The sequence below is a fragment of the Octopus sinensis genome, linkage group LG6, assembly GCF_006345805.1.
Source record: "Octopus sinensis linkage group LG6, ASM634580v1, whole genome shotgun sequence".
Lineage (NCBI taxonomy): Eukaryota > Metazoa > Mollusca > Cephalopoda > Octopoda > Octopodidae > Octopus > Octopus sinensis.
In genome coordinates, this window is record NC_043002.1 from 9,671,866 (window position 1) to 9,697,895 (window position 26,030).

At 36.8% G+C, this 26,030-nt stretch overlaps 1 protein-coding gene and 2 long non-coding RNA genes across 5 annotated transcripts in view; 2 read left to right on the top strand and 1 right to left on the bottom strand.

Annotated features, from left to right (window-relative positions):
• The window catches only part of LOC115213513, a 119,691-nt gene extending 109,695 nt beyond the window's left edge, over positions 1-9,996 (top strand). For all 3 annotated transcript variants that reach the window (XM_036503631.1, XM_036503632.1, XM_029782523.2), the window contains 4 exons: positions 2,117-2,310; positions 3,118-3,227; positions 5,704-5,825; positions 9,059-9,996. In XM_036503631.1, the coding sequence (XP_036359524.1) occupies positions 2,117-2,310; positions 3,118-3,227; positions 5,704-5,825; positions 9,059-9,229 (597 nt within the window). In that variant the 3' untranslated portion in view covers positions 9,230-9,996. The remainder of the gene's footprint in view (positions 1-2,116; positions 2,311-3,117; positions 3,228-5,703; positions 5,826-9,058) is intronic.
• Positions 9,997-10,819: 823 nt separating this feature from the next.
• LOC118763818 lies at positions 10,820-11,205 on the bottom strand. Its single transcript, XR_004999566.1, has 2 exons — positions 11,065-11,205; positions 10,820-10,883 (listed from the first exon to the last, which is right to left on the bottom strand). It is a non-coding gene; the product is annotated as an uncharacterized LOC118763818 (long non-coding RNA).
• On the top strand, positions 11,037-13,734 carry LOC118763817. Its single transcript, XR_004999565.1, has 2 exons — positions 11,037-12,299; positions 12,368-13,734. It is a non-coding gene; the product is annotated as an uncharacterized LOC118763817 (long non-coding RNA).
• Positions 13,735-26,030: the final 12,296 nt, after the last annotated feature.

The following is a 26,030-nucleotide window of genomic DNA, read 5'->3' on the forward strand; positions in this document are numbered from 1 at the left end:
ACTAGTAACATTCCAGAAGTTTGACTTATTTATCCAATGTGAAGATGGTAATAGTATGCTTAAGGCGGTGAGCTGGCAGAAATGTAAGCATGTCGGGCGAAATGCTTAGCAGTATTTCGTCTGCCATTACGTTCTGAGTTCAAATTCCACTGAGGTCGACTTTGCCTTTTATCCTTTTGGGGTCAATAAATTAAGTTCCAGTTACGCACTGGGGGTGATATAATCAACTTATAGGCGCAGGAGTGGCTGTGTGGTAAGTAGCTTGCTTACCAACCACATGGTTCCGGGTTCAATCCCACTGCGTGGCATCTTGGGCAAGTGTCTTCTGCTATAGCCCCGGGCCGACCAATGCCTTGTGAGTGGATTTGGTAGACGGAAACTGAAAGAAGCCTGTCGTATATATGTATATATATATGTATGTGTGTGTATATGTTTGTGTGTCTGTGTTTGTCCCCCTAGCATTGCTTGACAACCGATGCTGGTGTGTTTACATCCCTGTCAATTAGCGGTTCGGCAAAAGAGACCGATAGAATAAGTACTGGGCTTACAAAAGAATAAGTCCCGGGGTCGAGTTGCTCGACTAAAGGCGGTGCTCCAGCATGGCCGCAGTCAAATGACTGAAACAAGTAAAAAAAAAAAAAAAGACTTAATCCGTTTGTCTGTCCTTGTTTGTCCTCTCTGTGTTTAGCCCCTTGTGGGTAGTAAAGAAATGGGTAATAGTATGTTTTGAAAGCTACAGTTCAATAGCTTCATCATTTTCTTCTTTGGAAATATTATGCAGTGTTTAATTGATTTTTTGTTTATCCTTTCCATTTATTACCTTGTATTAAAACCTATTTTTTAAATCTAATTTTATTAGCTTCTTTGTGTTCAGAAAATCTCCTCTTTAACTCACTCTCAGCATCTTATGTTCTTCATGGCTTACACTCTACTTTGGATATTTTTGGATTATGAATAAGTTTGCTTAGCTTCTCTGAATGTAATTAGAAGCACATTTAGAAAAAGGCTAGTCTAAAGTCAAACGCATTTGTAAGTCGTAGTTGAATGAGTTGTTTGCAAAGTGAATGTATTTATAGCATTTAGGAATAAAAATGTCCATTCTCAAAATATCACTTGAGAAAATATCTTTCAGCTGCCAAGCTAGGGAAGAAACTTAAGTAGGTAAATATATAATAGCCGAATTTTCCTCAATAGGAAAACAAAACTTACTGCCTTTAAAATAGGGACCTTATGTTGAAGTCTTGAAAGCCTTAATTTTAATATAGCTTACATTAAAAACAAAATGGCTCAGAATACTTTAGCGAGCAGTTTATGTGAATCTTGAGTTTCATTCAAACAGGACATGACTAGAACACCAAGTATTCTGAACAACTTAATGGTTTATCACCGTGACCGACCAGGCTATCAGATGTTGCTACACATCGCTGGTCACAATGCACTTCGCATTGTTTTTTTAGCCTTCAAATGACGCTGCCCTGCTTGCCAAGAGGCCAGCAGAAGAAAGAGTGACAGAAAGTTATGGCAAAAGAGTACAGCAGAGATTGCCACCACCCCCTGCCGGAGCCTCATGGAGCTTTTAGGTGCTTTTGCTCAATAAACACTCACATCGCCTGGTCTGGGAATCGAAACCGCAATCCTATGACCTCGAATCCGCTGTCCTAGCCACTGGGCCATTGCACCTCTGCTTAATGGTTTATATTTGCTATTTTTTCTTGTGTGGTATGTTTTGTTTTTGCTGTAATTACACATGAATTTTTTTTTGTCTTTCATTATCTATTAATTAACCTTTATTAATTTAATCTTACATTTATGAATGCATTTCATTTCAGCTTTTTTTTTTTGTTTTTTTTCTGTTTCTAAATCGTACTAGTTTAACACTCTGGCATAAATGGAATACTGGAAGAAGAAAAGCAGACAAACGTTTTTATCCACTGATGAAAGTGATTAATTAATTATGATTAGATTATAATGAGTAATGTTATATGAATTCCTTGATAAATAAAAACATGTCTACATGTATTAATGCTAGTTTTATCTACAATTGAATGAGTGAATTGAATATGTCAATCAATTTAATTATGTGAATTAATTAAAAAAATATCATTAAATTCTACAGGAGTCAGATGGAGAAACATTCCAGGGTTTCATCAAAGTAACTTTGAATTTGATTCGACCAATCACAATGTCTCTTGGTGCACGACCACCTTCCATTTACGAAGTACTCACTCGAGAGCACATTGTGGAGCAAAATACCCAATCTATTTCATTCTACATGCCTCGAGATACTGTTAAATCTATCCATGTAGACAGGTAAGCTTTTCTAACCTTTTTTCTCTTTCATTTCACAAAAAGAAAAACATAGTCATTTTGTGTCTAAAGCTAAAATTAGTTTGTGTTGTGTCTAGGTAGGGTCATTATGCCAATATTATTCAAACACACACACTGGTTCAATTCCACTTCTTTATTATTTGTCTATTAGTTAAATATTCAACGACCTAATCAATTGGTTGTTTAACTTAGTTAAACATTAAGTTTTTTTTTGTGTGTTTGTCAAAACTCTTTCATTGCTATTTGAAACCTTTTCAATGACTTTTCTCTTAGTGATTATAGAGGCTGCATTTGTCTGTCTGAGATCTTGTTGCATACATGTGTGCTTCACAAGTCCTGAAATTTTGTATGGGAGGGGGCCAGGCGATTAGATTCCAGTACGCAACTGGTATTTAATTTATTGACCCCCTCCTCCCCCAAAAGGATGAAAGGCATAGTCAACCTTGGCAGAATTTGAACTCAGAACGTAAAAACAGACGAAATATCGCTAAGCTTTTCACCCAGCGTGATTCTGCCAACTCACTGCTTTTAACTTTCACAGTATAGAAACATTTCTCATGGCAACAGCACACAATTTACAGATGCTTACATTTTTTAATGTTTTCCATTAATTTTTCACAGGTCCAGAGAGTAAGTTAATGAATACATTAATTTCAAACTATTCTCAGAAAGTAGAATAGTTTGAAGTTAATGTAACTTGTGAAGTGGAAAGAAAATATATATGTGCCTTGTGAAGCAAATACCATTACATTACACTAATAGTACTTCTCTCTTTCTCTGTTATTTCAGTGAGACAACAACCAAAGAAGTGATTGCAGCTTTGTTGAAGAAATTCAAGATTCTTGATAATCCGCGGAAGTTTGCTATGTATGAACAGGAATTCAAAAACAAAAAACTTGGTTAGAATTTTATAAAACTTTCTTTATTTCTTGCTTAAAAGGAAAATGTGAAAATATTTAGTACTTGACACATTTAGTGAAGTTTGGACTCATTCACTGAAGTCTGAAATTAATTGTAGTGATAATTACTGAATAGAAGGATCAGTGATTTGTATTGTATCACTGCACTGTATTCATCATCATCGTTTAACGTCAGTTTTCCATGCTAGCATAGGAAGCCAGGAGACTGCACCAGGCTCAAGTCTGATCTGGCAGTGTTTCTACAGCTGGATGCCCTTCCTAATGCCAACCACTCCGTGAGTGTAGTGAGTGTTTTTTACGTGCCACCAGCACAGGTGCCAAGGGAGGCTGGCAACGGCCACGATTGGTTGGTACTTTTTATGTGTCACCGGCACGGAAGGTAGTCAAGGTGGCGCTGGCATCGGCCACATATGGATGGTGCTTTTTACTTGCCATTGGCACATGTGCCAGGGGAGGCTGGCAACGGCCACGATCGGTTGGTTCTTTTTGGAATAATTCACTTAACTGCTATTCACTACTCAGAGTAGCTGCAGATTTTAAAATTGAGGAGTGTTTCATTACCTGACAGCAGTGAGTTCAGCTCTTACAGTCATAGCTTGAAGTGGGATAGACTTCATCAATAGATATCATGCAGTAGAAATCTTTAATGTTATCTGTAAAACCTAATGAGTCGCTGACTGACAGGTAACGGTCGTTTAGAGAATGCACTGGCTAAGACTACGTGCCTTCACTAGTCAGTTAAGGGGAGACAGTGTCATGTGACAACTTGCTGAGGCTGCCTGCTGGAGCCTAGCGGCAGGTATTTAAAGGGGAAAATTTGACAAGTCACTCAGTCACCGGCTGACACTCGCTGACAATACATCGAAGAGGCCAGGGAACAGAAGAAAGAAGACATGCACCCAACACCAGAGCTGAAGACACCTCCAAAAGGATGGGGGGCCGCCATGTCAAAACGGTAGAGGAATAGGGGCCAAAACCGGACGTGGTTCCGCCTGATGATGTCTTGAGCTAACTGGATCCTATAAAGGAGCTGTTGTGGTAGCAGACCACGAAACACAGTTGTAATTCCTTCTTGTTCTCACTATTGTTCATCAGACAATAAAAGAATTTGATCCACTAATTATTGAACTTGATGAAAAATTCAAGAAAATTTGAAAGGATAACATAGAAAGAATAGAAGATTCTTAGGAACTATTATTAAGTGTTACCTGAAATACTAGATGAGATATTATGATATCTGCCAGAATAGAAAATGTTTGTTAAAAATCGTAGCCATGGTAATCAAAAGAATTTACATAGTTTATATTTTAAAATTGACAGTTTTAGTTAAAAAATACTGGCAAATTCTGACATTGCAATACATAATCACCATCATTGTGGTAGCATTTTCTATGGCTGGATGCTCTTTGTGTCATCAACCTCCACTTGTGTCCAAGTAGGATAATAATCTCCCAGTCTATCAAACAACAAGCAGCTTGGACATGTCCCGACATGTCAAGAAGTCTGGACATGCTTTCATTGTGGACTACAAGCAAGTTACACTGTCAGCAAAGTCATTGTTGACAACAATCAAATGAACACACATGAAGATGAGGGGAAGACAAACTCACTCATGCAATACATGTTATCATCATCATCATCATCATATATCTATATATATAAAACTGAGAATGTGTGTCTGTCTGTGTGTTTCCCTAAAACTTGAGAACTACACAACTAATTTCATTCAAATTTTACACATGCCTTACTTAGGGTCCATGTAGTTTCATGGGCAAAAAAAATGTTCAACTTCTTGCCTAGGGCGAGCCCATAGCAATATCATATCTTTTCCACTATTTCAGTATTACGTGTTAAAAGTGAAACAAAAACATTTCTCTATTTTATGTCAGATACTTTCACTTTAGCAATAAAAATTAGAGATAACTAGCATTATGACCCAGCAACGCCAGGTCATAGTGCTAGTATGTATATAAAACTGCAGTTGTCACTCATAAGCAAGTATGGTTTGCTGGGATGTACCATGCTTTTGCTAATTATTTTAAGTACTTACGCAGTTGTAAGCCATCCCACCCTTGATCCAGCTGAACATCTAGGATGTGGCAGCTAGAAGGCAAGAGTTGAATACACAATTCAATAAGCAACAAGGGAACAGAATTACCTGATCAACTTCATTATTTTATAGCTGTTTCTGCTATAAGATTTTATTAAAACCTTCCAAATTTTTTGTTATTTCAAATTGATTGAAACACAGGAAATATAGTTATGAAAATGTTCTAGAATATTGAGTGTGAATATGAATTCCACTTATAGATTTGATTCTCAGTTGGAAATTTCTAAATTGAATGATGTACTTCCATCCTTGGTTTTTAAATCAATGCTTTCATCATTTCATGCTGAATCTGTTTTCACTTTACTTTGATGGATGAACCAATTCTTATAATTCTTATAATTTCAGTAAAACTGCGGCGAGTTATGCCAGAAGAATTTCCTCTTCAGGTTTGTCTAGGCTGGGAAACAAATAAACTGGAATGTTATCGCTTAGTTCTTCAAGAGAATGAAGCTTCAGGGGATATTGAAGTAAGTTTTTCATTTTTAGATATTGTTTATGTCACTAATTTTGTTACTATGCAAAGAAAGGGCATTAGAAACTTCTTTGTCATCAATATTAACTTAAGCCAAATAACCAAAGTTAATATCATCATCATCATCATCGTTTAACGTCCGTTCTCCATGCTAGCATGGGTTGGATGGTTCGACTGGGGTCTGGGAAGCCAGAAGGCTGCCCCAAGCTCCAGTCTTATCTGGCAATGTTTCTACAGCTGGATGCCCTTCCTAACACCAACCACTCCGTGAGTGTAGTGGGTGCTTTTTACATGCCACCTGCACAGGTGCCAGGTGAGGCTGGCAACGGCCACGGTCGGATTGGTGCATTTTACGTGCCACCGGCACGGAAGCCAGTCGAGGCGGCGCTGGCATCGGCCACGAGTCGGATAGTGCTTTTTACGTACCACCAGTCCAGGGGTCCTGGCTGGTTCAATTCGATTTCGATTTCGCTTGCCCCAACATGTCTTTGCAAGCAAAGGGGGTTGGCATGGGTGCCTGTCATCGGATGAGGTTCTATATCGACTTCGCTTGCCTCAACCACAGATATCTTCACAGAATCAGAATTGGATTTTTTGTGGTTGGGGGAATTAATCAAACTAGAAGCTGATACATGTATGGGTTCTGTGTCTTGTATAGAGACTGCAATTTCACTAGTTTCTGTATTAGTAGTAATTTCAGCCAACCCATATTTTATCCATTGATTTATTGTAGAGTACAATTTCTTGAATTCTTCATTCTTTTCATTGGGGAAAAGTGTATTAAAATATGTTTTAAAATGTTTACCTGAGTTATATAACAATATACACTGCAATACATCAAAGAAACCAATTCTGTTAGAATTCCTCTTGATTTTTTCCTCTCTTTGATCATTGCCATTTTGCTAATACTTACGTCTCCTTGTTATCTCTTCCTCTTATTCTTCACTGTTAATTTTCCTTTCACTGTTCCTAATCTATTTAACACCACTAGTAAATAATTCTTCTTTCTTTGATGAAAGATTTTATCCAAAGCTTTAGACTTCTTTCAACAAAATCTTGAGTTGACCAAAATGTTCATTCAGTTTTTGACACTTCAAACACTCTTATAAATAGCTAACTTCACTTGCACATTTGTTTGATACACGGCACTTCAAAGTAGTTCAACTGGAACTTGTGATGAGACAGGTTATATTTTCTGTGTTTGAGATCAATCTGAAAATGGAGAATCAAAATGAACATTATCAGTGACTCATGCCTTTTTTATTTTAAAAAAGGCAAGAAAGTAGTAGAAACCTGCAAGAAGCTATGCTCTGTGTATGGAGAGGATGTCGTTATGGAATGTGTATTCCAGGAGTGGTTTTCAAGATTTTGAGTGGAAAATTTTTTGGTATAAGAGGCACCTTGCTCTTGCTCATCAGCTGAGATTAGCAGCAACACCAATCAAGGTGATCACAGATATTCCCCAAATATCCAACTCAAGTATTGCAAACACATCTGCATCAACTTGGTTACATCAGCAGGCTCAGTGTTTGGGTCCCATGTCATTTGAATCTGCATCCAACAGATTTCCATTTGTGGTTTGAAACATGAAGGAAATTATCCTTTTTTGAAGAGAATGGTGACAGGAAATGAGAAACGGATTATCTATCACAATGTGAAGTACAATCAATCATGGGGAAAGTAAGGCAAATGACAAGAAACAACTTCCAAAGCAGGACTTCACCTGACGAAGGTTATGCTTTCAATTTGGTGGGATTGTAAGGGTGTTGTCTTTGACAAGCTCCTCTCTAGACAGGACCATAAATTCAGATATGTACTGTGACCAACTGGACAAATTAAATACAGCAATCTACCAGATAATTGAGTTGGTGTTGAAAACCTCTGATTTCTTATAAGTCACTGTCAATGTTTAGACCACTCTTAGTTTGGTGATTCCAACACATTTTCCATAGGTATATGAAAGCAAGTTTTATGCCTAGTGGTTCCAAAAGTATATGCGCTCTCCTTGTTAGGGATACATTAAAATTGTCAAACAAACATTATTAATGGTGTGTGTGTGGTGGGTATTTTTGTTCATTTTTATCCACTCTCATTGGTAAGGAATATTACTTAGTAAGGAGCATTGGGGATGAGGAATTGAGGCAAAAGGCTGATAGACCAAAAAGTTAATGATTCAGGATTTAGAGGCTCCACTTCTATTCATAGCTAGAATAGAGGTAGAACCATCTTGAATCTGATAGAAGTAGAGGAGATTGCTATAGTTACTGTAGAATTTTAAAATTTGGTTAGTATATTAATGGGAATTAAAAAGAAAAACCTTTTTTTAGTGGATGTTGTTTCTTGAAACAAAGGTTGTGTGTAGTCCTTGGAGCAGGAGAATCAGAACTTTCCTTCGATTGATGGATAGTTCTTTTTTCTCTTTAAGTTGAGGTGAAAATGGGAATTGTTGAAAATGAAACCTCGACATAAGTAAATGGACACTAGATACAATCAGTGCAAAGTGATACTAAGTCACTGTGTTGGAACGCCAGTGCAATATATTGTGATGGTTTCTGGATTCAGTTCCTATTTTGCTTCTAAGTTTATCTGCAAAAGAATAAATTGTAATATGAGTTCCTGTAAATGGAGTGAAAACTAAATCTTTGTTTTCTATGAGATATTTAATTCGAGAGAGAAAACGTGTTTTATGAAGTTTCACAATCATTATCATCATCATCATTTAACATCCGCTTTCCATGCTAGCATGGGTTGGACAATTGACTGAGATTTGGCGAACCAGACTCCAATCTGATCTGGCAGAGTTTCTACAGCTGGATGCCCTTCTTAATGCCAACCACTTCGAGAGTGCAGTGGGTGCTTTTATGTGCCACCGGCACGAGGGCCAGTTTGATGGTACTGGTAACGGCCACACCCAGATGTTGCTTTTTATGTGCCACCTCAGATTATAACAATATATATTTGGAAGTACTATACTATACAATGACCATAATATTGTTTCTGAATTGGGTAAAGGTAAATTTAGTATATGAGTGAGTGGAGATGATATTTCATTTTCCACCTGGTTAGATTATGATATATATTAAATGGTTTTGCAAAATTTTTTGCAGCAACCCTTCTTCTTTTTTGTACATACATACACCTGAAAATTACAAATCCCTGTGCTAGAGATTTTCTTTTTGCTATTGATTTTCTTTTGGTTTAAATATTTTCTATTTTAATCTTTTCCAGTGGTCAAATTTCAGTCATCCAGAACTAAATAATTTTGTGAAAGTATTGGACCGGGAAGAATCTGAACATATTCAGCAACTCCAGTATAAATATCATATGATGAAGAAAGCAGTCGAGCGACGAATGAAAGAGCTTCGTGCTGCTGAACAAGAAGCCAAACGCAGTAAATAGGTCCACACCTGCGTATAAGACTTAAAAGTAGTTAATAAGTTTCACTATTATCCATAAGATGGTTTGTACAGCATCCTAGCGTTGCTGTTTTCTCATTGGTTGTGTGTGCTTTGGGCCTAACTACAGGCCATACAGACATTTTAGTCATGGTGTCTTATCTCAATCAGTGAGAGATTCTGCAGCTGCAGAAAAAAAATTGTGGCATGATGATGACGAAAATGATAAAAGAAATTTTTTTTTTTTTTTATCAACTTATACATTTACAAATGATAATTTTGATTTATTTTTAATACACCTAACTTAAAGATAACATTTGAATGTAATGTATAAGTGGTGCTTCATTTTATTACTTAATTGAAATATAAATTTTGTTCTATTTATTTATTCATTTTTATTAATTTATTTTTGTTTAGTGTTAAGAAATAGCTGAAAAATACATTTTGTCTTAAATGGGAAGAAAAGTTACATAGCATCTAAAAGAATATTATCATGTTGTCATGTAAGTGGGGAAAATATTTGTGCTACATAAAATATGCTGATCTGAAAATTACAAATTTTTAAAAAAATCTCTTTAAAATAGAAAGGACAATAGAAGTTAGTTTAATTGAGAGGCCTCAATTTCTATTCCTTCTATAGAATAATTTTTTTGTTAAATATTTGTTCTTATTTCTGTCTATTTATTGATCTACCTGAACTATTTAAATATTTATGCCCCATATGTTTTTACTAGCATGAAAAAGTGAGCATTAAATAATTACGATGATGAATAAGGTCCATTTTTTTTTTTGCCTTTTATATTGGGTTATGTTTCATTCATCAAAAGTTTGAAAATATGGGTCAACAAAACAAAATATTTGTTTGATAGAATCGAATCTCGTTTTTTTTTAAAAACAAGTTTTTTTTTTGTTAGGATTGTAAGGTAAAATACTATTAACAAATATTATTTCCTTAATTCCATATTTAAAGCAAGCATTTCTTTTAACATATTGAAGTAATGTTCAAATTTTACATGGGTTTTTACCATTTTATGACCAAATTACACACACACGCATTTATATCTCAAATCTCTCTCTTTCTCTCTCTCTCTCTGTACACACATACAGTTATCTTTAACATACATCCAAACATATGCAATTATATTCAAGTATATATATTATACCCCACTCCTCCCCAGTATATCCTTTCAGTAGGTTTTGTGTAGCAAAATTTCTATTAGCAGGTCACTGGTGTATGTATTTTGGTTGTAAATTTTTTATTCATGTGTTTCAAGTAGTAAGTCATTCATGAAACACAATCTCTTGAATGTGTAAATATTTCAGGAATCATACGGCAAATCTTCAAATTACTCACAAATTAAAATTAAACACATTTAATATTTTTAGAATAAATGAAAAATTTCCGAAATCAAAGCCCATGAAATCTTAATTTATCAGGAAAAAAATTCTTTTTCAAGATAGCAAAAAGAATAAATAAATAAATTAATAAATAAAAAATTCCTGAAAACTGTTTTCGTTTCCAAAATGTATATGATGTTTGCCTCATAGCAAACTTAATAACTTGAAAAACTTTTTTAAAAGTTTTTTTTTTTTTGCCTTGTTGATTTTTTTTTAATTATTATTATTGCTCGATTTGATGAGTAGTATTTTCAATTTATCTTCTTTTTTATTTTGAAATGAGGGAAAACTATATATATATATATATATATATATATATATACCGGAGTAAACACATAAATGTGAAACAAGGTGGAAAAAAGAGTACTCATATATATATATATATATATATATATATATATATATATATATATATATATATATATACACACACACACACACATTATACAAAATAATTGTAGTATATGTATTAAGAAATTGTCTTAAATTTACAAAAAAAAAATATATTGTGATAGAATTGTTTCTGAGTTCCTCTATAGTCTTCCATAAATAGTTATTGTTTTCTAAAAATTTTCTTATAAAATGTTTTGAATGATAACCTAGGAATCGTAGTACAGATGATGTTTGAGAAGATGGGGAGAGATTTTAAAAATATATAAACATAGACCACCCACACACCAATATATATTCGCAAAAGGAATATAAATACATTCCTCATTCTAAAAATAATTGCTAAAGTTTATTTTTTGTTTCTGTTTTAATGAACAAAAAACTTTCATTATTTTGTGTTTTTATTTTTAGCTGGAAAAATCTATTTTTGCTGAAAATGCACATGCACAATCTATGAACTCACAAAGTGCATTTAATTTGTTGCTGAATCTGATTAAACATTTTAATACTCTAGAAAAGCGCATATTCATAAATTTCCAGGTTTATGTATCTTATAACAATTCTATTCACAGTTAAAATATTATGATGTAAAATATCGGAAAAATTCATACTTTTTGAAACTGTTCTGAAGCCACAAAACTCTGGCATTAAAATTTTATTTATATCTATCATTGAATAAAAGTAAATGGAGCCCCTGTCGATTTTGACAGCTTTTTGATTGTCTGAACTACTTACTTGTTAAATTAGAGTGTAAATGGTTGAGTATTCCACAGATGTATGTACATAATTCTCAGGCAGTATCAGCATGACATAATGTGTGTGACACAGCTCACCTTTTGAATTACAGGTATTCTTGCAGTTTCTCTCAACCTAATTTCGCTCACAAGGTTTGGATTGACCTGTGACTGTAAGGGGATAACGATATGTGAAAATACATCAATATCCAGTAGCCACCTCACCCTTAACTATATCAAATACAGAATTAGATCAAAGAAAACTACATAGAATATATAATTAAAAATGGAAAGAAGTCTTTTGAGTGATTCTAGTCTTCTCTATGAATGCAAAACATGGAAGAACAATTTTAAAAGCCCTTTTTTTGTTTTAATATAGGAGTAGTTGAATCTTGGATTCCATATCAAACATTTCTGTAGTCAGTTAAAAGGGTTGGGGGGAAATACTGACCCTTTGCTTATTGCTTTTGAACTGATTTAGATATCAGCTTCAACTGCAGTCAATATTCTTTCCCCTTCGTTTGCATATTTTCCTGAATCATATCATTTAACGTCCGCTTTCCATGCTAGCATGGGTTGGACGAATGACTGAGGGCTGGCGAACCAGATGGCTGCACCAGGCTTCGTCAATTGAATTTTATGAATCTATAGAAGATCTGAAGAGTCTAGTGTCTAGATAAGATGCTTTAAGTGCCTCAAAATATATAAAATTGGAGTAGATGATGATTTTTATGTGGGGAGTAGGAATGGAAGTTTAATCATTTGAGGTTTTGGTATCCAAACCTTGGATAAGTAAATTAGTTAAAGCAATAAAATGATTTCAGTTACAATTAGAAATATTTCTCTAGATTTATTTCATTGTTTTCTTTTGGTTTTCTCTATATTTCTCCTTTTGTCTTTTTTTTCCTTTTTTTTAAAAATATTTATCTTTAGATGAGCAACATTTAAAGAAAATTATTCCAAATGATAAACATTACTCAATGGTGCCATGGAATGTAGTTTCGGATATTGCCTTTTTAAAAATAATAGAAAGTTTTGTAAATATAAAACGTGTCTGAAATGGAATCAGACTTTTGGATAGTATATCTAGCAAAATGCTCGGAGGCATTTTTTCTGCCTCTTTACATTCTGAGTTCAAATACCACCAAGGTCAACTTTAATCCTTTCAGGGTTGATAAAATAAAGTACTAGTCATGTACTGGGGTCAATGTAATCGACTGGTTCCCCACTGAAAATTACAGGCCTTGTGCCAAAACTTTAAACAATTTTTATTATTTGTAGACAAAAGTAAAATTGATAAAATGGAAATCAAATTATTGAACACAACTTAGTACTCTACATGAAAGTACTGGATATCTTGTTTACTACGTTTTTATTATACATTTGCATGTATAAAACTTTCCTGTATGTATAGCAGAAAAACACACACACCTGACATAATTTGCTGCTCATTATTGTTAATATATTTTTAAAGATAGAGAGAGAGCTTTAATCCTTTAGCATTCATTTTTAGAATTAATTGTTGCGAGATGCCAGATCTGGCCAATTTGACCATGAAACAGGAAGAATGTTTTGGCCAAATATGGCTGGTTTCGATGCTAAAGGGTTAACGAAAGTATACAATGTCAAAGAATTCCCAAAAATATTGACGCATTGTAAGTTTTATTGATTCGACAACCAGTAATTGTACTTGGGTTCTTTGATATTGTGTACTTCCAATAAAGTTCTCTCTTTGAAAATAATTTGCTGCTTATTATTGTTGATATATTTATGTCATGAAAAGAAAAAGCCTGCACACTTGCAGTGATTTAATATTGAGCTGCTTCGGAAAAATTTACTGGAAACTTTTTAAAAGGAAATAAGCAATGAGTCTAAATAATCAATTACTATTGATAACTTCATTGAATTTTGTGTCTTCAATAATTGAATGCAGGCTCTGCACAATATATAAACATATTATTTTGTAATAAAATTGTAAAAATTTGAAGAAAAAAAAAAGTCGGGGAGAGTTAAGAGCATAAAAATAATTAATCATATATAACAAAGTTTAGAAAAAAAAACTTTTTTTTTAATTAAAAAATTAATTTTAATCCTTGAATTCTGTATTTTCAATTATAGAATTACGTGTTAAGTATAAATGGTTCCAAAATATTTGTGAGATATTCAAAACACACCTCCATTTTTAGTCATCAGCACTTAATTCTAGAACAAAAGGTTTGAGTGTATCACTCAGCTTGATAAATGACTCAAAATGACAATATCATTTATTACACACAAGCATGATAATCTGAACCCATTTCTTGACTTTTCACAAACCGGGCTATCTGTCAATGGGTTACTTGTTTCTATCATTTTTTTTATTAAGTGGAATAGATATCACTTTTATAGTTTATAAGGGGTACATGAAATCCAGCACTATGATCCTATGAAACATCATAAACATCGTTTAACGTCCGCTTTCCATGCTAGCATGGGTTGAACGATTTTGACTGAGGGCTGGCGAACCAGATGGCTGCACCAGGCTCCAATCTTGATCTGGCAGAGTTTCTACAGCCGGATGCCCTTTCTAGCGACAACCACTCTGAGAGTGTAGTGGGTGCTTTTTACGTGCCACCGGCATGGGGGCCAGTCACGTGGTACTGGCAATGACCTCACTCAAATCTTTTTACACGTGCCACCAGCACAGGTGCCAGTGAAGCGACGTTGGTAACGATCACGCTCGAATGGTGCCCTTTTACGTGCCATGGATATGGAAGCCAGTTGGCTGCTCTGGCAACGATCACGCTCGGATGGTGCTCCTGGCACCCTACTAGCACGGGCACAAGTGCCAGTAAGGTGACGCTGGTAACGATCATACTCGAATGGTGCCCTTTTATGTGCCACTGGCACGGAAGCTGGTTAGCTGCTCTGTCAACGATCACACTTGTATGGTGCTCTTGGCACCCCGCTAGCACGGATGCCAGTCATCGAATTGATAACATTTATCATTTATTGTGCTCCTGTTACATTTACTGGTGAGCTCTACCCATGACTTTTACCTGGGGCTCCAAGACTCATGGGAAGTTATCCTCAGGCTGGAAACCTATCCTGAATGCTTGCAATAGAATTATCTTTGCTAGAAGCAACCAAAGGCCAGGTAGTGGTGTTAAACCCAGTTCTATCACCTAACAACAAGAATAATAATCCCTTACCATCAGCTAAATTTTATTCACAAAGTGATAGAAGACACCAGGCAGCTGGATTGAACCCCAAACCATAAAGCTGTTAAATGAACTTCTTAACCATATGGTTATATCCAACGTGCTATGCAGTCTGATCTAGCATAAAACTACATAGTTGAAGAATGGATTTCTTAACTACAAAGCTACACCTGTACTTGGCCAGTTGGACTGTGGCTATTGAGAGCTGTCTTTGAGATAACAATGTTTTGATCTGAATTGCCATTACTTTCACTGGAAGGTTGATTACTCTATTGGCTTAGTTGACTATAGCTCTGAAGGTGTCACGGACAGAGAGTAAATTCTGGATCTCTGTTTCTCATCAAGTGCTTATTGAGCGAATTTACTGTGCTTAAACTTCAGTAATTCCTCTCAGAAAAAAACATGGACAGACTTATCTTCCTCTATGAATTTCTAGCTTATATCTAAAAAAGAAAAGCAACTGAAATATTGATTGGATTGCTCTGTATTTGTGTAACATGATATAGAGGAAGTGAGTGAGTTCTTAATTAAACCGAATGAGGGCATGAATACTGTAACTCACCATTTCCTCTCTCTTAAAAAGAAAAAAAAAATGGCCTAATCAAAACAAGCAAAAAATACTTACAAGAAATGCATTATTTTATCTCCTTTTATTGTGCAACAATTAAGATTTTTCTAATAGACATGACATTGTGCTGAAGTTAGCAGCTGGGATGCTATTATATGGAAATGAATTTCTGTCACTGGAATCACTGTTGATACTCTTAGTGAAGGACAAATAAACTCATTGAAGCAGAACAGAATATATATGTACAGCTGTGCATCCATAATGTTTGGTTGCCTTAAGGAAATGACCTGAAGAAATAAAATCAATTTTATTACAATAGTGCGTTGTTTTTTTTTTTTTTCCTTTCACTTTAAAGCATGGATATTAAATGTAAAATAGAAGTGGTCTGAGTCCTAGTGGTGTCTTTGCATACTTTTTCTTTATAAAAGTGATAACTTGTAAATGCTGAAATACATAGTCACTCAACCATATTAAAGGAAATACTTTTACACATGTCTACACAATCAATGCTGACTTGGGGCTAAACACCTATAGGTGAGTTTTGGGGATTCTTGCTCCTTTGGCAAGTAAAACTTACATCATTTGCTTCAGGAGCAAATGATATCAGTTTTAGTTGACCAAAAGAGCAAGAATCTTGAAAAACCCACTTGACCCAGGGACTTTTCTAAACTCCACAAAAAGAAACGTTTTGTCAGTGCCCTCATCAGAGGAAATTGATATTAAAAACTTGAAAATCTCCCATTTGTCAACTAGGGGAATGCTGCCTCCTTCAGACATCTTTGGCAGGGAGTCATGAACATAACTGGAACTGATCTAAGGGACATAACTCAACCCTGCCCAAGGTTTTGCTAGAAGAGTTTTGTTCCAGAATTTCTTATGCTTGCAAAATTAACTGACCATAATGTTTTCCTTCCAGTTGTAGAAAAGTTATGCGCCTCTGGCACCTATACAGCTAAGTGCTTTGGAAGTGCAAAACCAATGGTGACTGGCCATAGCAAGTAACCTAAAGGCATGTAGCTATAAAAATGAGTATTTGGAGAAAATAGAATGGAATAATTTCCCATTGTTCTTAGATTGCAAAGACAATTGTATTGAAGTTGTTTGGTGTAATTTGAGAGAAATCTGTTATAGCAGGACAAACAATATAGGTTTCTTTGTTGGCTTCAATAATATGTGTGTGTGCAGAGTAGGCAACAAGTTTGGAAGAATTATTGAAAAGAATTTTATATTCAGAATAACCTTTGAAGTTAGAAATTGAAAAGTTCTACCATTTTCTTGGTTTCTTCAGATTTCATCACCCATTGGTCTGGTATCAGGCTTTACTGATTCAGACAGAATTTATCTAACAAGAAAAACTATGTAAAATTTGATTCCATTACTCTTTAAGAATCTCTATATATAAACGGCAAAATGTCTGTGTGTGTGTGTGTGCGCGTGTCCTTTATACAAATCCACAATTTATCAGTTAGCGGGCTCGTACTTTCTATGGTCATTCAAAACCATCCAAGGATGGTCGTGCACATCTTTACATTTCCCCAGTCACCCTGCAAAGCCATTAAAAAATCAATAGAAGTGACTTTTTTGTGAATTTTCTATCCAAAACCCAATGAAAATGCCCGAAACTTGATACACTAATTGAATGCCAGCTAGCTGTATGTGATTGATCGGAGATTTGGACAGTACTCGCATGTATGTGCGCATGGACGCAGCTGTATATGCATGCACTAGCACTATGACCTGGCAACGCCAGGTCATAGTGCTAGTATATAATATTTGATCAATTTGCTTTCTCTTAGTGTACCATTAACTTATTGGTATTAAAAAAAAAATGAGCAGTGTTTCATCAGCTCACAGTAGTGACTACAGTCTTAACAGACATAGCTTGAAGAGACATATCTCTAAAGTGAGTTGTTCTCATTTGTTCTTCAGACACTAAAAAGATTTGAGCCACAAAGTACTGAACTTGATTCAGAATTCAAGAAAATTTGAAGGGACAACATAGAAAGAATGGAAGAAGATTCTTGGGAACTATAATTAAGTGCTTCATGAAATACTAGCTGAAAGAGTATGAAATCTGCTAAAATACTCTTTTACTTGTTTCAGTCATTTAACTGTGGCCATACTGGAGCACTGCTTTTAGTCAAGCAAATCGACCCCAGGACTTATTCTTTGTAAGCCTAGTACTTATTCTATCAGTCTCTTTTGCTGAACCGCTAAGTCACGGGGGTGTAAACACACCAGCACCTGTTGTCAAGCGATGCTAGTGGGACAAACACAGACACACAAACATACATACACACACACATATATACGACGGTCTTCTTTCAGTTTCCGTCTACCAAATCTACTCACAAGGCTTTGGTCGGCCCGAGGCTATAGTAGAAGACACTTGCCTAAGGTGCCACGCAGTGGGACTGAACCCGGAACTATGTGGTTGGTAAGAAAGCTACTTGCCACTCCTATGTTAAAAATCATAGCCATAGTAATCAAAACAATTTAAATAGTTTATATTTTTAAATTGACAGTTTTAGTTAAAAAATACTGGCAGGTGCAGGAGTGGCTGTGTGGTAAGTAGCTTGCTAACCAACCACATGGTTCTGGGTTCAGTCCCACTGCGTGGCATCTTGGGCAAGTGTCTTCTGTTATAGCCCCGGGCCGACCAATGCCTTGTGAGTGGATTTGGTAGACGGAAACTGAAAGAAGCCTGTTGTATATATGTATATAAATATGTGTGTGTGTGTGTGTGTTTACGTCCCCCGTTACTTAGCGGTTCGGCAAAAGAGACCGATAGAACAAGTCCCGGGGTCGATTTGCTCGACTAAAGGCGGTGCTCCAGCATGGCCGCAGTCAAATGACAAACAAGTGAAAGAGTAAAGAGTATTGCAATACATAATTAGCATCATTGTTTTAATATTATTCCATGCTTGATTGACTTACATAAGACTATGTTGTAGTACCATTTACGGTTGGATGCTCTTCTTGTCACCATATTTCACTTCTGGGCAGGTTTACTCAGAGGACTAGACAAAAAGGATATTGCATGAGCTTTCTTGACATGTCCTGACATGTCAAGAAGTCTGGATATGCTTTCATTGTGCACTGCAAGCAAATTACACTGTCAGCAACGTTATTGACAGCAATCAAATGAAGATGAGTGAAATATAAACTTATTCATACAAACATGCAATATATCATCATCATCATCGTTTAACGTCTGCTTTCCATGCTAGCATGGGTTGGACAATTTGACTGAGAATTGGTGAACCAGATGGCTGCACCAGGCTCCAATCTGATCTGGCAGAGTTTCTACAGCTGGATGCCCTTCCTAATGCCAACCACTCCGAGAGTGTAGTGGGTACTTTTATGTGCCACCAGCACAAGGGCCAGTCAGGCGGTACTGGCAACAGCCACGCTCAAATGGTGTTTTTTATGTGCCACCTGCACAGGAGCCAGTCCAGTGGCACTGGCAACAACCTCACTCGAATGTTTGAGGCAATGCTGGTAACGATCACGTTTGAATGGTGCTTTTTACATGCCACTGGCACGGAAGCCATTCAGCTGCTTTGGCTATCAAGCTCAAATGGTGCTCTTAGCACTCCACCTGGCACGGGTGCCAGTCATCGAATTTGTGAATTTGATTTGATTTCAATTTCACTTGCCTCAACAGGTCTTCGCAAGCAGAGTTTAGTGTCCAATGAAGGAAAGGTATGCAGAAATGGGCTGGGTATGCAGAAATGGGCACAGCATATTTCCAAAGGTCTCGGTCACATTGCCTTGGTGAAGCCTAATGTTCAAAGGTTGTGCTTCACCACCTCATCCTGGGTTTACCTCTTCCACAGGTTCCCTCAACCGCTAAGGTGTGGCATTTTTCACACAGCTATCCTCATCCATTCTTGCCACATGACCATACCAGCGCAGTCGTCTCTCTTGCACATCACATCTGATGTGGCGGAAGTTGGTCTCTGCGCATTTTCAGTGTTTATTGTTCCTGCCACATACAAAAACTATCTTCCTAGTTAGCCTTCCCTTGATGTTGCTGCACCTCTTATGTGTCCATAGCTTACACTTGGTGCATCTTATAGAGTTTCTACCTATGCCTTTTCTACAGATTGAGCAGGGCCATCTACCTGAAGGCGTTTGTGACTTGTCTACTTTCCTACTTATTAGGACTTTGGTTTTAGCTAGGTTGACTCTAAAGCCCTTCAATTCTAATCCTTGCTTCCACACCTGAAACTTCTCCAGTTCTGATAGTAACTCAGCAATTAGAGCAAGGTCATCAGCGTAGAGGAGCTCCTGGGGGGCATCCTGTCTTGAATGCCTCCGTTATTGCCTGGAGGACTATGATAAGTAGGAGGGAGCTGAGGACTGAACCTTTGTGGACCCCTACCTCTACCCGGAATTCTTCACTGTACTCGTTGCCAACCCTCACCTTACTAGCAGTGTCCCTGTACATGGCTTGCACAGCTCTCACTAACCATTCATCTATCCCTAGTTTCCTCATTGACCACCAGATAAGGGATCGGAGGACCCTGTCAAAGGCTTTCTCCATGTCAACGAAAGCCAGGTACAGGGGCTTATCTTTGGCTTGGTATTTCTCCTGCAGCTGTCTTACCAGGAATATGGCATCAGTGGTAACAAATGTCCAATATTTTTACAATACAATTTTTTGGAATTCATAAGATACGAGAAAAAATATTGTTAATATAAAAATTAAGGGGAAGCCTTTTTTTCATTGTAATGATGATTCGTATATGGGTAGTTAATATAATGGTTATTATTAAACACTAGCATATCCGTGTTATCAAAAATACCGACAGTTTTATTTAATGATACAAAATAGCACATCAACCATTAATGAATGTCAGCAATCTAGTAAATATATGTACATACACTTGAAGAATACGATACAAATGAAGAATCAGTTGAAAATATCACCCACGTAATGTATGTGTATTTATAGAAACACAAACACACAGAGACACAGACACTTACACACATTTGTACATATATGCAGGAGTGGCTGTGTGGTAAGTAGCTTGCTAACCAACCACATGGTTCCGGGTTCAGTCCCACTGCATGGCACCTTGGGCAAGTGTCTTCTGCTATAGCCCTGGGCTGACCAAAGCCTTGTGAGTGGATTTGGTAGACGGAAACTGAAAGAAGCCTGTCGTATATATGTATATATATATATGTATGTGTGTGTGTATTTGTGTGTCTGTTTGTCCCCCTAGCATTGCTTGACAACCGATGCTGGTCTGTTTACGTCCCCGTCACTTAGCAGTTTGGCAAAAGAGACCGATAAAATAAGTACTGGGCTTACAAAGAATAAGAATATATATATATATATCTTTCTTTCTCTCTTTTACTTGTTTCAGTCAATTGACTGCGGCCATGCTGGAGCACTGCCTTTAGTCAAGCAAATCGACCCCGAGACTTATTCTTTGTAAGCCCAGTACTTATTCTATCGGTCTCTTTTGCCAAACTGCTAAGTGACGGGGACGTAAACAGACCAGCATCGGTTGTCAAGCAATATTAGGGGGACAAACAGACTCACAAATACACACACACATACATATATATATATACATATATACGACAGGCTTCTTTCAGTTTCCGTCTACCAAATCCACTCACAAGGCTTTGGTCAGCCCAGGGCTATAGCAGAAGACACTTGCCCAAAGTGCCACGCAGTGGGACTGAACCCAGAACCATGTGGTTGGTTAGCAAGCTACTTACCACACAGCCACTCCTGCATATATGTACAAATGTGTGTATATATATATATATATATATATATATACACACACATATATAGAGGGTTGAAGAAATTGGAGTCTACAAGAAGGATTACAGATGGACAGTTAATTTTTTAATCACTACAATTGTTTCCACCCAATGTGGTTCTCCCAAAATACAGGTATTTGGTTATGTAGCTGTTTGTTTGCATAATGAGATCCAGTTGCGCTTCGTCAGGTGATATTAAAGTGTTGTCTGCGTTAGTTTAAAATCTTGAAGGCCATCCCATCCACCTGTCTTGGCTTCAGTCTTGTAGCAGTCGGTAGATTCCTGTTGTTTGCTGGCAGAGTGCATTTGCTGGACTCACTGTGCAACACTCAAAAAAGTACAAGAGATCTGTGGTCATTTTTATATGCAAAATGACATGGGAAATCTATTTCTGGCCTTTTTGTTGAATTAGGCATGGTTTCTACAGAATTGTCACTGCATACCCTTTTCGTCATTATTAAATAAAATTCTCTACCGCATTGTAAAATGGGTTTCAACCCAGGGCTAGAGACCAATCTTAGTAACACTGACGATGTGATTCAAAGCTTGTGTTTAATGTTATTTTTTATCTTTGAGATCTTATTTGTTTTCAACAATGAGTGCAAGACAGTGTAAAAATGGTCCAAACAGATTCTGTTATATCTGTGGGGAATTGACTTTTGCTGAAGAAAAGCGTAGTGTTAAGAAAATATACAAGGTGTACTTCAATTGTTACTTAAGAGACCAGGATAAGTCATGGGCTCCTCATGTGTGTTGCCTTACATGTGTGAAGACATAGAGTGCCTGGTATGCAGGAAAAAATGTTCACATGAAGTTTAGTGTGCCAATGATTTGGTTTGAGCCGAAGGATCACTCTAATTATTGCTATTTCTGTCACCGTGACTTTACAGGCTGTACTACAGCAAAGAAAATGAAACACATTGTTTACCCAAATTTGCAATCAGCAATGCACCCAGTAGCACTCAGAAAATTTACCTGTACCTAAACCTCCAGATCAAGAAATGCAGAGTTCCAGCAGTGCTGATGAACATTCCAGTGGTGAATGCGTGGAGCCCAATGATTCAGAAAGCAAGAATAAACCAATACCATTTTCTCAAGAGGCTCTAAATGACTTGTGCAGGGATCTCTATTTAACCAAAGAGAAAAGTGAGTTTCTGGCATCAAGGCTTCAAGAAGGTAATCTTCTTGAGAAAGGAGGGAAGACAACACTGTACAGAAAATGTACAGAGGATCTGCTTACATTATTCACCATGAAGGATGACTTATGCTTTTGTAATGGCATCATTGAACTTTTTGAGCAACTGGAAATACCATATGATAAAACCAACTAGCGACTTTTTATAGATGCTTCCAAGGACAGCATCAAAGCTGTTCTGCTACACAATGGTAACACTCTGCCTTCTGTTCTCATAGCTTATAGGACAACCATGAACGAATCGTATGAAAATCTGAAAGCAATTCTAACAAGCGTACAGCATGGTGACCATACCTGGCATATTTGTGCAGATTTTAAGGTTGTGGCCATGCTTACTGGCCTTCAGCTTGGCTATACTAAATTCTGCTACTTCCTGTGCTTGTGGAATTCCAGACTGGCCGATCCGAGATGAAATTGAGCAGAGGAAACACATGCACAAACCACTTGTGAAAAGTGATAGAATTTTTTTGCCACCTTTGCATATTAAACTTGGTTTGTTTAAGCAATTTGTGAAAGCCTTGGACAAGAAATCCTCCATGTTTGCATATCTTGCAGAAAAGATCCCTTCCCTGAGTCAAACTAGAATTAAAGGTTTCTTCATAGGTCCCCAAAATCGAAAAATTGTACTTGATGAAACCATCATCACACATCTCAAGAGAAAAGAGAAGCTTGCCTTTGAGTCATTCAAGAAAGTTTGCAATAACCTCCTGGGCAACCATCATTCAGAAGACTATGTGCTTGTTGTGAATGATCTGCTGAGTCATTATCATGATATGGGATGTAACATGTCTCTAAAAGTTCATGTGCTTCACTCTCATTTGGATTTTTTTGCAGAAAATCTTGGTGATGTGAGTTATGAACATGGCAAAAAATTCTATCAGGATATTTCAGTGATGGAGTGATTATTTGAAGGAAATTGGAACCCTGGCATGTTGGCAGACTTCTGCTGGGGTATAAAAAACAGAAGGTCACACTCCACACAAGAAGCTTAGAAGGACAAATGTTGTTTAAACTGACAGGTGTGTTTTTAATTCACAACCAATAAATGTTTTGTTATACCAACTAAATTTTTGTTTTGTTTTTTTGTAACTTTCATTATTTGCAATGTTGTGTTCAATACGCAATATTATGCAGTATATTATAGAACACTAGCAGTATCGCCCGGCGTTGCTCGGGTTTGTAAGGGAAATAACTATATAAGCATTTTTAGAGAGTTACTTCCCTTACATAAACCGAGCAAAAAATGCATTAAAAAAAATGAAAAAATGATGGTAAAATTTTTTAAAATCGTAGACTCATCGTAGACGCACGCTAATACCCAGAAAGGCTTGATATGAATCATGACAATAAGATACCCGCTTTTGGTTAAACTGCACCGCAAAATGTGGGAGTAGTTAGGAATCTAAATCGGAGGAGACAGACTCTCACACAACTTCACTTTTATATATAAAGATATGGTTCATGGTACAGGAAAACGGTGCCTAATCTGGAGAAATAAAGGTCAGAATCAGAATCAGGACAATTTTTTGACCCAGGAACAAGTCTTACTTAGCTTGTACATTTTTTGAACCTGAAATTTGTGGCACAGTGGCTGCTATGAGTGGTAGTGGATGGCTGTTTTGGTACTGGCTGATCGATGACCTGTTCTTCATGGTTGGCTGCACATGCGAATTTTATTAGCTGACCTTCAAATATTCATTGGTCAGATACACACATACATACACTCTCACACACACATACCCTCCTACACACAAACAAACCTGTGTATATATACCTGTATACATAGAGAGATACGCTCACATATACACACATACACACACATTCAGATACATATACACATACCCTACGACACACAAACAAACCTATGTATATATGCCCATATACACACACAGATACACCCATACACGCACATACACATGCATATATACATACATGGTACTACTAGCAAACAGTGGTCCTGGTGTGCGCACATGCGCATCCGCGCTAGCTAGTCGTGACTAGTTGATCCTACAATGACTACCTAGCAAAGTAAATAAAACACAAAATAAATAATTTTTAAACCAAGTAAATAACACAAAAACACAAAGTAAGGATCGACTAGTTATGACTAGCTGGCGCAGATGCATGCACCGGGACCACTGTTCGCTAGTAGGACCTACATACATATATTTAGGCATTCATATATACATACAAAACAGCTATCCACTACCACTCATAGCAGTCCAGTAAATGCACTCTGCCCACAAACAACATGAATCTACTAACTGCTACAAGATTCAAACGAGGACGGATTGGATGGCCTTTAAGTCGAAGATTTTAAACTAAGGGAGATAACACTTGAATATCACCTGACAAAGCGCAAATGGATCTCATTATGCAAACAAACAGTTGCATAATCAAATACCTGTATTTTTGGAGAACCACGTTGGGCGGAAACAATTGTAGTGATTAAAAAATAACTATCCAGCTGTACTCCTTGTTGACTCCAATTTCTTCAATTTCATATTCACACACGACGAACACCCAAAACATGAACATCATCATCATCATCATCATCGTCATTTAACGTCCGCTTTCCATGCTAGCATGGGTTGGACTAATGACTGAGGACTGGCGAAACAGATGGCTGCACCAGGCTCCAATCTGATCTGGCAAAGTTTCTACAGCTGGATGCCCTTCCTAACGCCATGGAAGTGTATAATAATGCTACCACATTTTTTTTGTTTTTTTGACCAGGTTTAACGCTTTAGTTTAACCAGTGGATAATTCTGAGGGTGGACGAGCTTTATACTGTTAGACATTATAATATGTCAATTTATTTATTTTAAACTATTATGCGAATATATATACACGTGTAAAGATTATGTTTTATATATAAAGCACCAATAATTTCTAGAATTGAGAAGGAAGAACAGTTTCTTACAGCTGTTTCTGTCTGCCAAGAGGTCTCAGTACCTCTCATGTTATTTCCATCTTTCTAGTGTACCATAGTGATCGTAGATAAAATTAGGGCACTTGGGTATGCCTCTCGGCTTCGTCAGGGAGTTTAGAAGAGTGTTTAAGAAGTTCAGAGGGCTAAATTATGTATATATAAATACACACACGGCACCTGTGTCGGTGGCACATAAAAAACACCATCCGAGCGTGGCCGTCTGCCAGCCTCGTCTGGCACCTGTGTCGGTGGCACATAAAATCACCCACTACACTCTCGGAGTAGTTGGCGTTAGGAAGGGCATCCAGCTGTAGAAACACTGCCAGATCTGACTGGCCTGGTGTAGCCTTCGGGCTTGCCAGACCCCAGTTGAACCGTCCAACCCATGCTAGCATGGAAAGCAGACGTTAAACGATGATGATGATGATGATGATATATAAAATTGAATAAGGGTAGAAATTGATATTTATCAATTAAAACCAGTGGCCTAGCATATTTTTTTAAAATCCGAAGATTAAAAATTTTAAACATACAAAATTTAGAGGACTGACCACTAATAGTAGACAGCCTGTATGCTAGAAATAGACGTCAAGATCGCCATTTT